The sequence below is a fragment of the Clarias gariepinus genome, chromosome 21 (assembly GCF_024256425.1).
Source record: "Clarias gariepinus isolate MV-2021 ecotype Netherlands chromosome 21, CGAR_prim_01v2, whole genome shotgun sequence".
In the NCBI taxonomy this organism is placed as follows: domain Eukaryota; kingdom Metazoa; phylum Chordata; class Actinopteri; order Siluriformes; family Clariidae; genus Clarias; species Clarias gariepinus.
Genome location: NC_071120.1, coordinates 26,560,001 through 26,575,000, shown reverse-complemented (window position 1 = coordinate 26,575,000; position 15,000 = coordinate 26,560,001). Strand labels below are relative to the sequence as shown.

The following is a 15,000-nucleotide window of genomic DNA, read 5'->3' as shown; positions in this document are numbered from 1 at the left end:
ACATTCAGTAAAACTGCCTAGAATGAGGCTTGGTTTAGAACATCAACTTAAAATAATTAGGGATAATTGCACAATAAAATATATCCAGTGCACGAAACAGATTGTAACGCACTTTACACAACAAACACGTGAGACATGAAGAGGGTGGGGGCTCTGTTAAAGACTGAAGGTATACACAATGCAATACATGTGGGGTGAGAGTTTATCGGTTCAGAAGTCCTGCAGTAAATCCTATTAATCGGGTTCAGCGTGTTCTCTCCGTTACTGAACAAACTGCGGCTTAAACTTCTCAAAAACCTCAAGTAGCCTTAGAATGTGGTGTTTTCATACATCTTTAATAAAGTCAAAATTAATAAATGCTGTGTTTATTGATAGTTCCTGGTACAGGTCATATCATGTGCACACACTCTGAAAGCTGTTTTGTTGAGTCAATGGTTGTGAGTTCAAATCTCGCGGTGGTTATCTACAATACAGTAATTTAGTCAAACTGAGTCTTAAAACTTTTCAGGTTTAAGCTTAAATTGGAAGCCACATCACTCTGAAGAATTAAATCAAAGCCTTTCTAAAGATCCAAGACAGACCCTGAGTGAACAAAATAAAGCCATCTAGCAAGTTGAGTTATGAGGAACCTGTTCTCAGGTAAAGATTTAAGGCACACTTGTAGCACATTATGGACAATCAACTGTTTATTTTTTTGCATATACCTCCTCCTCCTCCTGGGACTCTCCCATCGGACTGTTATGTTTCTCCTGGTAGAGGATCTTCTTCATCTTGCGGTACTGCAGGTTGTCCAGCTCCCGCACGGCATCCTTCGTCCTCTGGATCAAGTCCACGAGGACCCGTAGAGGCCGATCACGACGCACAAAGTCATGCTGAGAAAGAGAACAGAACCACAGCTACATGTGCATCAGCTTGCAAGACGTTTTGAACAAACAAAAGTAATGGCTTCAATATAGTCAGACATTTTTATAGTCAGATTTTTTCAAATTTCATATACTTAAAATGCATTTATGCAAATCCAAATATTATTATTCCAAAAAGCAAAAAGTCTTGCAGAGAAAAAAAACTGCAAGGAACTATGTGCTGAACAACTTTGGGCAAAATCATAAGCTGGAAAACAGACCAACATGGGAGCAGTTTCGATAAAAGGCACTAACAACCAGGATAACGGCTAAGACTTCAATCTGTCTCCTACCTATCCATCTAGCTAACTCATGTAAGCATCAGCAGTCCCAGATGGAGGTCTACGCTTAACTGATGGGTTAGGAGAAAACCAATCTAGAGGATTATGATATAAAAATGGGGAACCTACGCATTCCAGGGGAGTCTGAACTTTACCTCAGGGGGTCAAAGGTCTGATAGTGATTCGAGAGCAGTGGGTATAAGATTTAGGACAGAATTTGGTGTTGTGGGAATAGTTCTTGATGCTAAACTCAGATTAATGACCTGGTTTCTTCCTAAAGAGCTTAGAGGGGGGGGCGCACAGAGGGAGGGGTCGTAGTAAAAAGAGAAAGAATTACTTATAGGGACAAAATACTGCACATCCAAACCTCCTTCCAATATATTACATCATAACTAAACCTCCTTTTAGTACATTATGTCATAACTAAACCCCCTTCCAATACTTTACATTAAAACCAAACTTTACATCGTAACCAAACATCATTTCAATACATTACGTCGTAACCAAAACCCCTACCAAAATATTACGTCATAACCAAACCCCATTCCAATACATTACGTCATAACCAAATCCCCTTTCACTACATCACATCATAACCAAACCCCATTTCAATACATCACTCGTAACCGAACCCCATTTCAATACTTTTAGTCGCAACCAAACCCCCTACCAATACATTACATCATAACCAAACCCCATTTCAATACTTCACGCCATAACCATACCACCTACTAATACATTACGCCATAACCAAACCCCCCATCAATACTTTACGTCAAAACCAAACACCCAACCAATACATTACATATTAACCAGACCCCATTTCAATACAGTGGAACCTCGGATTACGAGTAAAGTGGTTTACGAGTGTTCCGCAAGACGAGCAAAGATTTTTAATAAATTTTTACCTAAAAACGAGCATTGTCTTGGTTTACGAGCACCGAGTATCATGTTTCATGCATGCACTTCTTGTTTTGACGACGAGCGTCACAGACAGGAGGGGCTGAAACCAAGAGTCTCCATTTACTCTCGCCTCACACACACACACTCATACACATACACAGTACCTGGGCTGTAGAACGAATAATTTTCTATTATTTCTCATGGAAAAATAACGAGTGTTTTGGAATACGAGCCCACTTCCGGAACGAATTATGCTCTTAATTCGAGGTTCCACTGTACTTTACGTGGAAACCAAACCCCCTACCAATACATTATGTAATAATCAAACCCCATTTCAATACATTAGGTCATAAACCAAACCCAAATTATGTCGTACCTTGAAAAACGAGCATTGTCTTGGTTTACGAGCACCGAGTATCATGTTTCACGCATGTGCTTCTTGTTTTGACGCCGAGCGTCACGTGATCACAACTGAGACAACGGTTTTTCTTTCTCTTGCGCTGCGGAATCGTCTCCCCTGCTGGGTCTTAGTGCTCGTCTCTTACTGGTATACTCAACATCTGTGCACGCGTGTACTGTTTACTATAACACTGAAACTACGTGTGTGTGAAACATTTTTTAGTTTGTGTTCGGAAGCGCGTGTGTACAGCACATGTACTGTTACTTATAACACACGTGTGTGCGCGCGAGTAAGGCAAAAGAAAATCTCAATACAGAGGTTAAAAATCTATTTTCTTCCTCATCGCGGTGAGTGTGTGTGTGCGCGCATAAGCGTAATTAGACACTGCCGGCTGTGTGTGTGTGTGTGAGAAACCACTCATTCATAAAAACACACGCGCGCACAGAAATGAAGGCAAGAGACACACTCTGCTCTCCAAAGAAACTCTGTCGCAAGAGGTAAGGTGCTGGGTCATTTGTTTGTTTGTTTTACTTTACAGCAGTGATTCTGTTAGTTTGCGCTCACACGAGTGTCATTAGCGATGTTTATTGCTTTTTTTTTTAGATAAAACAGTGTACCGGGAGAGAGACGTTGATTTATGACCGCTGTTTACGGAAGTGTAGTCCAGTGCGGGAGATGCATTGTGGGTAATGCAGTCCGGTGTGTGTGAACTTCAAGAAATCTAAGCTAGTAGTAGCTAAAGTAGTTTTTTTAGTTGGATTTAAGTGCAGGATCCACCCGAAAGTTTGTACTATAACCTGACAATGCAGAAAAAAAAAAAACGGGCATCGACCAGTTTGTTCCTCTCATCATTACACGAGCATGAATTAACGAGCTGTTAAGCTGTCGCGAGCAACATAAAAATAAAGCGGAGAAGCTTTAATAATTTAGGGGAGAACAACAGTCTTTCCGTTAATGTGAATGTGAGTGTGTTTAAACGAGAGAAGAAAGTTTTAATGTATAAGATGAGGAGGGGGAGACAGAAGGGGCTGAAAGCAAGAGTCTCCACTTACTCTAGCCTCACACACACACACACACACAGCGCCTGCGTGAACAAAGGGAAACGCTTATCTGCCAGGATTTATTTTTTACTTTTTTGTAAGTAAAGACAGTGCAGGATTAATTTGCTTTATTTTTACTTAATATTTTGTATTAATTATTTTTAATGTATTTATTTTTTTGGGCTGTAGAACGAATAATTAAAATTTCTATTATTTCTTATGGGAAAATTAAACTTGGTTTACAAGTGTTTTGGAATACGAGGCCACCTCCTTAACGAATTATGCTCGTAATCCGAGGTTCGACTGTATTACATCATAACCAAACTCACTTCTTATGCCTAACCAAACCTACTTCTAATAACCAAATCCCAGTTGGGTTTATACCACGTGGCATGAAAGGTTATTTCCCGATTTGTGCAATACGAAGGTGCTTTGCAGCAGAGCTTGAAATTTCTACGTTAGCGTATACAGTTACGAGTTAAAAATGGATCGTAAGCCTTACAGCCCGACTACACAAAGCAAAAGCTTTGGAACTTCCTCCTACGGCTCTCATCTGGGTCAGAGAGCGAGACTGGCAGTATATCAGATATACACGTTCAAGAAAACACACACACACACACACACACACCCACACACACACACACACACGGACATTCACACACTTGTATTGACTTTCCACGGATCCCACTGGTACAGGAAATGAGTGGATAACATAGGCATCACTATATTCTGTGGGTGGATTTTGTACGTGTGTGTGTATGTGTGTGTGTATGTTCCCGTGAGTCAGCGGGGACAGATGAGTAAGAAGCTCACTGTCAGAGCAGGAAGCTGCAAATGATATGGTGAGGAGGAAGTGGGAGAGTGTAGGCGACTTGCTTTAACGTTCAATATTGAGCAAGTTACTCACACCTGTGTGTGTGTAAGAAAGTGTGTGTATGTGCTTACTCGCAGGAGTTCAGCTGAAGTGGGTCTGTCCTGAGGTATTTTTTGTAGGCAGTAATCCACGAAGCTCCTGAACGCGTCCGACCTGCACCATACACACAAAAAAAACAAACAAGACAAAACACACACATACAGACAAAAAAGAATTTTTCCACAAGAATCGAAAGTTTAGTTTTTCTAATGCGTGCAAAATATTAGCAATTTAGAACAATCTGTATCAGGAAATAGTTGACTAACGGGGAGTTAATTTATTTGATCAACACAACAAGTGCTATCGCCAATAAACTGCATACCTACAGCTTATTTTACACTACCCATGATTCGCTGTGTGGTGCAGCAAGAGTAAAAAATAAAAACCTGAGGGCACGGATACTTTAAACACTGCTGTGTGCAATATTCTGTTTACACACTCGCTACACTAATTACATGCCAATTTGTTTTAAAAGTAGTAATTAGAAATTGTAGATGCTCGGCTGGCCGTTTACTTTGTAAGTAATTGTTGCACAAACATTTTGTTTTATGATTGGGTCGTTATTCAGAATTGTAGTGTATGCCTTAGTGGGATGGACAGTATGTGTGTGTGTGTGTGTGTGTGTGTGTGTGTGAATATACTCACCAGTCATTGGACTGCAGCGTGGGCGAATCGTTCTGAGCGATGTGATATAAGGCACTCATAGCATTCATGTTGAACAGAGGAGGTTTGCGCTCAGCTGGAAATAAAATGAAATTTAAAATTTCATCTAACTTATTCAAACTATACATTGTAAAAAAAAAAAAAAATGAATAGCATAAAAGTTTGGATTCTATCATTCGAATTATCTAATAGAAATTTAGACAAAAAGTAAATCACTTAAAAATCAATATAATAATATACTGCGGAAATGTTACAGATTTTATTGACAATTTTATATTTACAAATTTTATAGACGATACGAAACTACACTGCCCAGCCAAAAAATTAATAAACAAAAAAATAAAAATCACCACCTCAGAAAGTCGACCTGCAAGGACATTTTAAGAAGTTATGAAATGGCTGGTATTGGATTAAGAGTTGTCCAACCGTCAAATTCATGATTTGATGAAAAAAAATCATCAATGCAGATCACTTTATCACTTGTTTAATAGTAAAAGTAAGAGCATACACACACAACGTAATGAGAACGCACAAGATTTGGACTTAACAGCTGTATATGTATAAGAAAACCACTTGTTACTGAGACTTATCAGAAAACAAAAATAAAAAATTTATTAGGGAGCATAAAGATAGGACTTTGGAGAAGGTCATGTGATCTGATGCGCCTATTCCAGAGTGATGGGCGTGTCAGGGTAAGAAATTAAGAGCATAAAGCGATCGTGCATATTGTCCACTGTACAAGCCTCTGGAGACTGAGAGTGTTATGATCTGGGGTTACTTCAGTCGCTCAGGTCGAGACTCAGCAACGTTATGTGGCAATAAAACAAAGTCAGCTGATGACCTGAATGTACTGAATCACCAGGTTATCACATCTATGGAGGTTTTATTTCCCGAAGGCATAGAATATGCCAGGATCCAAATGGTCCTGAAAGCAAGAGGCATAATTTTTTCAAGAGTATTCTATATAGTAATTATTTTATCATACATATTTTTTTTTAACATTTATACTTAAATAAAATTATTTCTATTTAATATTGTAACAAATTCTAAAGGTATCAATAAATTTCTACAGTAACAGAAACTTCACGTACACAAAAATTAAAATGATTCGCTGACACGCTGAAGCTTTCTTGCCGTATCAAGCTGTTTATGTGACATCTACTGCATGTAAGGAGTCTCCAGTGTCAGTGGCAAAGCTTACAGTTAACTTAAAATTTTAAACCATCTTCAGGACAGAGAAGTTTACACCTCTTTCTGGTTTTACATGAAAAAAGAGAAGCTGATGATGGGATAGCTGTTTATAGCTGCTGTAGGGTAAGTGAGAACAGGAACTAAATTGTTTTGCACAACATCCCACGTAACCATAAACGGATAAAAAAATTGTTCGGTGATGAATCAAAACTAAAGCAAACTGCTGTAGTTGAAGGTGATTAAGCAACACCTTGGTCATGCGCCTTTAGTTAAATGGTCAACTTCGTGCCGCACCAGACTGCCGCTGATTATTTTCTAATGACAGCACACCCCGAAGTGTTTTATTCCTACCTGTATAGTATAAATTACTGTATACTGTATATGAGCTTTCTAGTCAATTTCCAAACATCGTCTTCACTATTACCATTTTTACTACTTTTGCTAGTGATGATAATAAAGTTTAACACATTGAAAGTTCTATTTATTTATTTTGGAAGGGAGCACAAACTATTGCACTCAACCGAACATGTATGTTTTACTGACCTAGCTCAATACAGGTGATCCCCAGAGACCAGATGTCCACCCGGCCTTCATACTGGCCTTCGTCCATGGCTAAAATCACCTCAGGAGCCATCCTGTTTAAACACACACACACACACACACACACACAGGCTAAATTTTGCCACTGCCCATGCTTCAGTGTCATGTGAACTTGTTGTAACGGAGGCTAATCTGTTTTTATTTCATGTGCCTCAAATTTTCCATCACTCCGTCTCTGTCTTTCTGTCTCTGCATTTGTCCTTCTCCCATTCTTTCTGTCTGCTCTTTCTCGCTCACTCTACCCTTCACTGTCCCTTCCCTCCGTCAGTCCCAGTCTGTGACAGTCTGTGACTCTGAGTCCTTCTCTTTGACTCAATACATTTCTACATCTCTCTCTGTCTATTAGTCCCTAACCCATTTTTCTCTCTCTTTCCCTTATCTGTCTGTCCATTAGAATCTCTCCATCATAATCTCTCTCTGCTTCTCCTTGACTGTCACTTATCCCTGTGTCTCTATTTGTCCCTGTAACTTTTTCTCTCATCTTCTCTTATCTTCATCCATTTGAACGTGTCCCCTTCTCATTGCCTTTCTTTGCATCTCAGTTTGACTTTCCCTTTATTTGTCCACATCCGCCTCCTACTTTCTCCTTCTCTGTGTCTCCATTTCTGCCTACTTCCGTCTCGGTCTCCTGTTTTGTCTATCTTCTCATGTCCAACAGTACATTCATGTCGGAAATGTGATAGACAAACACTAACCAGTATGGCGTCCCCACAAACGAGTTGGCTGGAGAGCTCATGGAGGCGGAGCCAAAATCAGCCAGTTTAACCTGACCCGGCTCAGTTAATAGGATGTTTCCTGCTTTAACATCTCTGTGAAAGAGAGAGAGAGAGAAAAGAAGAAGAGAAATAATGAGGAATAAGTATAGTACAAAAAAACAATACACTTCCGCATTCGCTTCCACCTTCCTTCATACAGATGTAAAAATAAGACACAAAAATGTTCGACGTTAAACAGAATAAAAAGCAAAAGGAAGAAATAATGGTTGTCACACACACACACCGTTACACGCTGATGCACACACGCACAGAATAAGCGAACAAAGGAAGGTGGGAACTCACCTGTGGATCATGTTATGGGAATGCAGGTAAGCCAGTCCCAGCAAGGCACCATGGGTGATGGCAGCGATTTCAACCTCCTGCAGGGGTTTCTTATGAACTGTACAAGCAGAACAACAGCTGTGTTACCACAAAAAACAAACATTTACATATGATTTAAACAACTTCTCTAACAATTACAAATGTTGACATATAATCAAAGTACTTAAACAAACAAAAAAAAAAAAAAAAAGATTTGTGTTCATCGATGAAACACAGGAAAGAGAATATTTGTTAGAGAATTTTGAGGTTTATTTGTTTGAATGTTGAGTGTAATGGTGTTGAAGCAGTTACTGTTGGTGTTTCTGAAGAATAGTGTGTGATAGTGTTTGACAGCAAGTGCTGGCGTTTTGCAGGAAGTGCTGGTGTCTGGTTGTGAATGTTAGAGTTTAATAGTGAACGATGATGTCTGACAGCGCAGGAAGGATTTCACAAGCGCACAATTTGAATGTTGGGTTTGATGGTAAATGTTTGGCTTTGATAGTGAATTACGGGATGATGAATGTTGGCATTCGATGGCGAAAGTTGGCGTCTAATGGCGTTCGATGGCCAAACTTGGCGTCTAATGGCGTTCGATGGCCAAAGTTGGCGTCTAATGGCGTTCGATGGCCAAAGTTGGCGTCTAATGGCGTTCGATGGCCAAAGTTGGCGTCTAATGGGGTTCGATGGCCAACGTTGGCGTCTAATGACGTTCGATGGCCAAAGTTGACGTCTTATGACGTTCGATGGCCAAAGTTGGCATCTAATGACGTTCGATGGCGCCGGTAAATGATAATGGTACCGATAATGGTACCGATAATGGTACTGTTCGATGGTGAATAATAGTGCTGGTAAATGGAAAAATTTGGTGTCTGGTGGTGTAAGATGGTGTTTAATGACATTAGATGGCGAATGATGGCGTCGTTTGGTGAATGATGATACTTTAAGGTTAATGTTTCATATTTAATGGAGAATGTTGATGTTCAAAGGTAAATGTTGGCGTTAAATGACATCTGAAGATTAACTTTGGGTGTTTGATGTTGAATGTTTGGTTTTTGACAATAATGTTAACATTTGATGACATTCGATGGTGAGCTTTAGTGTTCGATAATACACTTTGGTGTTTAATGGTGTTTGTGGTGTTTGATGGTGAATGCTAGTGTTTGATGGTAAGTGTTGGTGCTTGATTTGAATGTTTTTATTTTGATAGAAAATCCTGGATCACTGTGATCTGGGCTTTTCCCAAAAAAAAAACAGATTAAAATGTTACAACTGTAAGCAGAATTAATCCTCTTAGGCTTGTATTTAGGAAAATCTGGTCCTCGTGTTCGCTCTTTTCAGAATTTTTGGTATAACAATACACAAATACACAGGGCTCTTAACCACAGCCTACTGCATGTATAGGCAATGATGTAATGCATCATGTCCCCATTGATGATGATGATGCATGTGTGAGTTTGTACTGTATATGTAAGTGTTTTCATAAGCTGTAAATTTTGTGTCCTGGTACCCAGCTATCATTGTTTCCTCATCTAGCACACCGTAACTCATAAAACTGCTGCAGAAAGAGAGAGAGTGTGTAAGAAACATTATTGTGCACTTAAACATAAAGAGCAGGGAGGAATTAAAGGATGACAATTAGGACACTGCGTTTGAACACAAAAAAAGGCCTGTCCCTAAAACACACTACTCTATGGAACACATCAATATGTAAATCTAAACCCTTAATGAGGTTAGTGTGTCTGTGTGTGTGTGTGTGTGTGTGTGTGTGTGTGTGTGTGTGTGTGTGTGTGTGAGAGTGTGAGAGAGAGAGAGAGAGAGAGTGAGCTTACCCTCTAACAAATCAGAGGCTGAGCCTAAACAGTACTCCATGACCAGCTAAAAGAGGAAAAAGATAAAAGTAGCATATCAGTGCATCACTTTCAACACACCATGCAAATTATAAAATATAATAATTTTTAATCAAGCCTTTTTTATAAATAATAGCATGCACTTTTAATCTAATGACTATATACCAATGTCATGTTAAAAAACATTAAAACAATCTATTTTTAACTAATTCCACCTACAGTTTGCATGTCTGAGTTATTTATCCAACTGGATTGGTTACTGCTAAAACTTTGGGACAACATCACTTTGCTGAAGTCCAAAGAAATGTCTGATACTTTAAGAATTTAATGTAAATTTAACGATGGAAGTTATGAGTTATATAAAAGTACAGCTGTTCATTTATAACATGATTCTATAAGTATTGTAATCTCTTCTCGATTCCATATTAAATTCTTCCCCAATTTAGTTACAATTACAAATCTTTAAAAAAAAGTTTAATCTAGCCTGTTCCTTATAACGTTAGTTTCAACTTATAAAAAAATGTAAAATTTTGAATCAATTTTGAATCGCCATTTATGACTGAATTAAAAAATTCATTTCATCCCACAAAGTGTCATGTCAATAAAAATGTCACTTGTCACACACCTTAAGTCAACTTGGCAAAAAAAAATTCACCAAAGCGGAATTTGCAATTTGTATGACAGGCGATGCTTATTGGAATAAGCTCTTATAGATGTTTATGTAGACTAATGGCGTCTGTCATAAGGGTCCTATATAGTGATACAAACCCAGGCAGTGTTTTCTTTCAGGTAGCAGCCTTTGTACTCGATGGTGTTTGGGTGTCTCAGCTGTTCCAGAAACTTGACCTCCTTAATGATGTCCTGCCACTTCTACACACACACACACACACACACACACACACATACACAAACAGGTTAAATTACCAGTGATCATCAAAGCTCACCTTGTTGCCTACTACTGAACAAATTATATAAGCAAATTATATGAGAAGGTATGATAAAATGAGCACATAATTCTAATTAATTCTAACTTTTAACTGTGTAAAGCTGCTTTGCGGCAATGAAAATTGCTAAAAGCGCTATACAAATAAAATTGAATTGAATTGAATTGCATTAATAACTAAAAGCTACATTTTTTTTTACATAACAATAATTCCTGTTCCAAACATTACACTGTTCTTTTAACCAATAGATATTGAACATTCATGGAGCATTTCTGTCATCTAATTAATTTGTGTGTGGAGTGTTTTTTTTTTTTTTTTTTTTTTTTTTGTAAATAAATTTTATTTCATTTCCTGAACTGACTGAACCAACTTTAAAATGCTGTTTTAGTTCGCACCTCTGTGGTCTGTTTGCCATTATAAGACATCTTCTTAATGGCCACCACCTCGCTGGTGTAGGAGTTTCGGGCCTGTGGAATAAAAATAAAAATAAAGACAACAGGAAAAAAAAAAAAACACATTTCATAAATGACTCACAAACCACCGTCTGGAAAAGATTCAGCTCAAGTCATTTCTTCCACAGTTAAAAACTGCCAATTACATTAGTCTAGTTTAGTGTGTAATGTATATTTAGCTGTTGTGGCAACAAATTTGAACAGATTTATGTCAAGAGGGAAATCTACAGAAACATACACAGAAGAAACAAGTTAGTTGTTTTGAAAAAAGGATGTAGAAGGGAATAAAAAAAGGATTTTCTTTGCAGGATCTTCCAAAATCAAAAGTGACTGGTAAACGTCTGGATCATTACTTGTATTGCTAGACAATTCTCATCTTTAAAACTAATTAAAAATGATACACAACATGTTTCAGACAGACAGAGGCTTAACAATCAATCAAATTCGTCATATTGGCTGCTGGATCATACCTCAACATGTCTGACGTATTCTTTCTAGCAAGACTAGCGTCTAGACAAGTACAAATAAACAGGGGAGCTGCAGTTTTCAGGATAACAAGCACTACAAAATTTATTATTCTCAACCAATTTTAATAAGGGTTTTTATATTAAAAGGTATATAATCTAAAGGTAGCACAAAACAAGTTAGCTAGAATCAGAATAGTTCGGCTATAATTGTTTTGTCCTAAATCGTGTATTGGTGTCACTTAAACTGTTCTGTGTTCTGTGTTCTTATGATTAATAACTACAACATTTTGTTCTGACAACGCAACTAAAACTAAACAAGAGACCTTCCATGATTGCCGATATAGAGTATTACAGCACTGGGACTTTAAACTAGACTATAATCGCCAAAAGTATTCGCTCGCCCGCCTGCCTGCCTTTACATGCATATGAACTTGGGTAACATCTGAAATTAAAGTGGAGACTGCTGGCCAGGCCTCCTCGTCCAGCATCAGTGTATGACCTCAGGAATGCACTTTTGGACGTTTTATACATTTATAGAGTATTTGCATCACTCCTCTTTAGAGACGTTCTAATCAGAGGCGTCAATGCCCACTAAAGTATAGGGCGAACATGCTCCCTCAGATTTTCCAGTGTAGAAACTGTTAAATTCTAATTTCACAGTGGATGTTTTAGTTAGCCTAACACTGCTCACCAGCGCTGCTGTAGGAGGGGAGCAGAGATTTTGCGAGCTAAGACGTAACTGCGGTCGTGTAAACCACAGTGCGAGGTACAAATAACCAACCTCAGTTCACAGCATGACAACAATGTGACTTAATAAATAAATGTGTTAATTAATTCAGAATTTACTTTCTGTGATTAACTCAGAAGTGATTAACATTGGCTTGGTGTTCTTTATCATTAATATTTTACTTTTAGGTTAAAATTTTAGATGACAAGGGCATGGAATTGCAGCACCTCAAAAAAGTACATAAAGGATAAAATAAAATAATATTAAATAAAAAAAAAAGCACTACGCCTCTGGTTCTAATAATCGTTAATTGAGCTAATTGTCAGTCGCCAGTTCTGGGAGTCGCGGTTAAGTTAGTTCTGCCAGTCGCTGAAGGATATGTGTTGGGGAAGTCAAATAACTGGTTAAATGAAGAAACAAACCATAAACTGTTAAATAGGAAATTTAATTTGTGGAACTGTTGTATAAAAGCAATATCACGCTCGAGCAGTTATCGTGCAGTGGTACTGAATATCAGCCTCAACCTCATCACGTCTGTTCTAATATCCAGCACAACAGCACTGTGATGTTTCTGGATAGAAAGGCTGGAGTTTTATTATTTTGAGACGGTACTCACTGACGCTATGTAAATTTAAAAAGATGCGGTCGGTGGCTAAAAATGTGTCGGATGAAACACGTCAGCCTGTGAATGCCCTAACATGATAACTTGCTGACAAATTGGGGGGAAATTTTTATGTATTTTTATTTTTTTTTAAATCACAACAGTTGAAACTTTTAACAGAAAAACAAATGAAAATCAACTCAACAATTCACGGCTCAACTCAGAAACCTGACAGACAGGGACGTTTTGTTTCTAACATGATGATAATCTTCCAGACGTAAATCAAATATGCAGGTAAGTGTGTAAACTGTCACCTGTCTGTCGTGTGTGAACCATCTGCTTCTGGAGAGCCATTACTCATTAATGAGTTCATTCCAGTCAATAATATAAATTGACGAGGGCCAACTAATAGTGTGTGTAATAACAGAAATTTAAAGGTGACAATCCAAATATAAAAATCACAATAAATTATTTACACGATCTCACAATCTTAAATAATAAAAAAAATCCAAATGATGTATAAAGATATTCTTCATATTCAATAACGTAAAAAAAAAAAAAAAGTTTTCTTCTGGGAGATTACTCACGAAGTAAACGGCGCCGAAGCTCCCATGGCCGATCTCGTGGAGGTCGCAGAACACCTCCTCCGGGTCATCTTTAAAGAAGAGGTTGGCAAACTCGGGGTCCTTCACCGCCCCTTTCCGCGTGGACGAGGGCATGGTGGGTTAGCCTGAACGTCTAGAGACCACCCGCTGCTCACACACATCCGCCGGCCACGGCATTTACCTGCTCTGCCTACACACGCACACACACACGAACACGCAAAAACAAACAGTGATTTGCTGTAATCTTGACATTCAAATAATATCACCATGACAGAAAAATCAATCAATTAATCAATCTTCACAGAGGTGAATGTTTTGTCTGATCGACCCTGCTACTGGAACCATGTGCATTTTGTCTGTAAACAAACCTTGTTTTACATGTAAGATTTTTTTAAACTACTTAAACAGAGTTGAAATCCAATGACTACAACAATTCTTACTGTTTCTCAATCCCAGCAATATAATATAAATATATTATAAAATAATATATAATAATATAAAATAATAATATATTATTTCCCCAGCAATATATTTCTTATCTCTTTTGACTGTACTGTAATATCTTTTTGATATAATATATTCTATTTAACAATTTCCGTATAAAAAAAAAAACACATTGAAACTGAAGGGAAAAAAAGCTTAAACTTTACAATGTTGAAAATAAAGGACAATTTTTATTAGTTTGTAATGAAAAATTTTAATTAATCATAAATGAATAAAGATATCACGAATATTTATGAAATATAGCGACAGCTTATATATTTAAAATATATATTTTTAAATATAATATGATTATATATTAGTTACAATTTTAAAACGTTGAACGTTTAAAAAACAGGTTTAAGTGGAAATTACACACACAGTATACATACATAAATTGTACATATACATACACACATTTTATATATATATATATATATATATACACACAAACAACTGTATACACGCGCGTGTGTTTGTGTGTGTAGGATCGTGACTGTAAATCGTCCAAAAATGTTATATTTATGTTTGGTGTGAATCAAATCTGCTTGTATTACTCACCATGACACACACACACACACACACACACACACACACTCTCTCTCTCTCGGACAAACATATTTTTTACATTATATGCAGCAATTATATTGAGTAGGAATATTTCCAGATATATATTTCTCCAAAAATAACACACGTTTAATATGATTTTAATTAAACAGATCTGTGTATTTTACGTCGTGTGATGTTTTGTTTTTTCCCTGTCCTTATCTCTACTCTGGTTTTAATCAGAGCTGCTCAGTAACATCAATAAACAACAATGCAATTTTAGTGGACTTCTCTCCTAGAGACAGCGAGCAAAAAAAAACAGCACTTCTAACAAACTAAACCCCGTCGTTTAGCGACGGCGG

The 15,000-nt window shown here is 37.6% G+C and overlaps 1 protein-coding gene across 4 annotated transcripts in view; it reads right to left on the bottom strand.

The window, feature by feature from the left end:
- The window catches only part of taok3a (TAO kinase 3a), a 61,874-nt gene that overhangs the window by 18,768 nt on the left and 28,106 nt on the right, over positions 1-15,000 (bottom strand). For 2 of the 4 annotated variants that reach the window (XM_053481112.1, XM_053481111.1), the window contains exons 4-13: positions 13,595-13,798; positions 11,156-11,227; positions 10,585-10,686; positions 9,799-9,844; positions 7,952-8,048; positions 7,589-7,702; positions 6,837-6,928; positions 5,085-5,178; positions 4,472-4,553; positions 705-872 (exon numbers count right to left, since the gene is read on the bottom strand). In XM_053481112.1, the coding sequence (XP_053337087.1) occupies positions 705-872; positions 4,472-4,553; positions 5,085-5,178; positions 6,837-6,928; positions 7,589-7,702; positions 7,952-8,048; positions 9,799-9,844; positions 10,585-10,686; positions 11,156-11,227; positions 13,595-13,726 (999 nt within the window). In that variant the 5' untranslated portion in view covers positions 13,727-13,798. Of the gene's footprint in view, positions 1-704; positions 873-4,471; positions 4,554-5,084; positions 5,179-6,836; positions 6,929-7,588; positions 7,703-7,951; positions 8,049-9,798; positions 9,845-10,584; positions 10,687-11,155; positions 11,228-13,594; positions 13,803-15,000 lie in introns of all 4 variants that reach the window. The other 2 variants (XM_053481114.1, XM_053481113.1) reach the window with 1 other exon arrangement.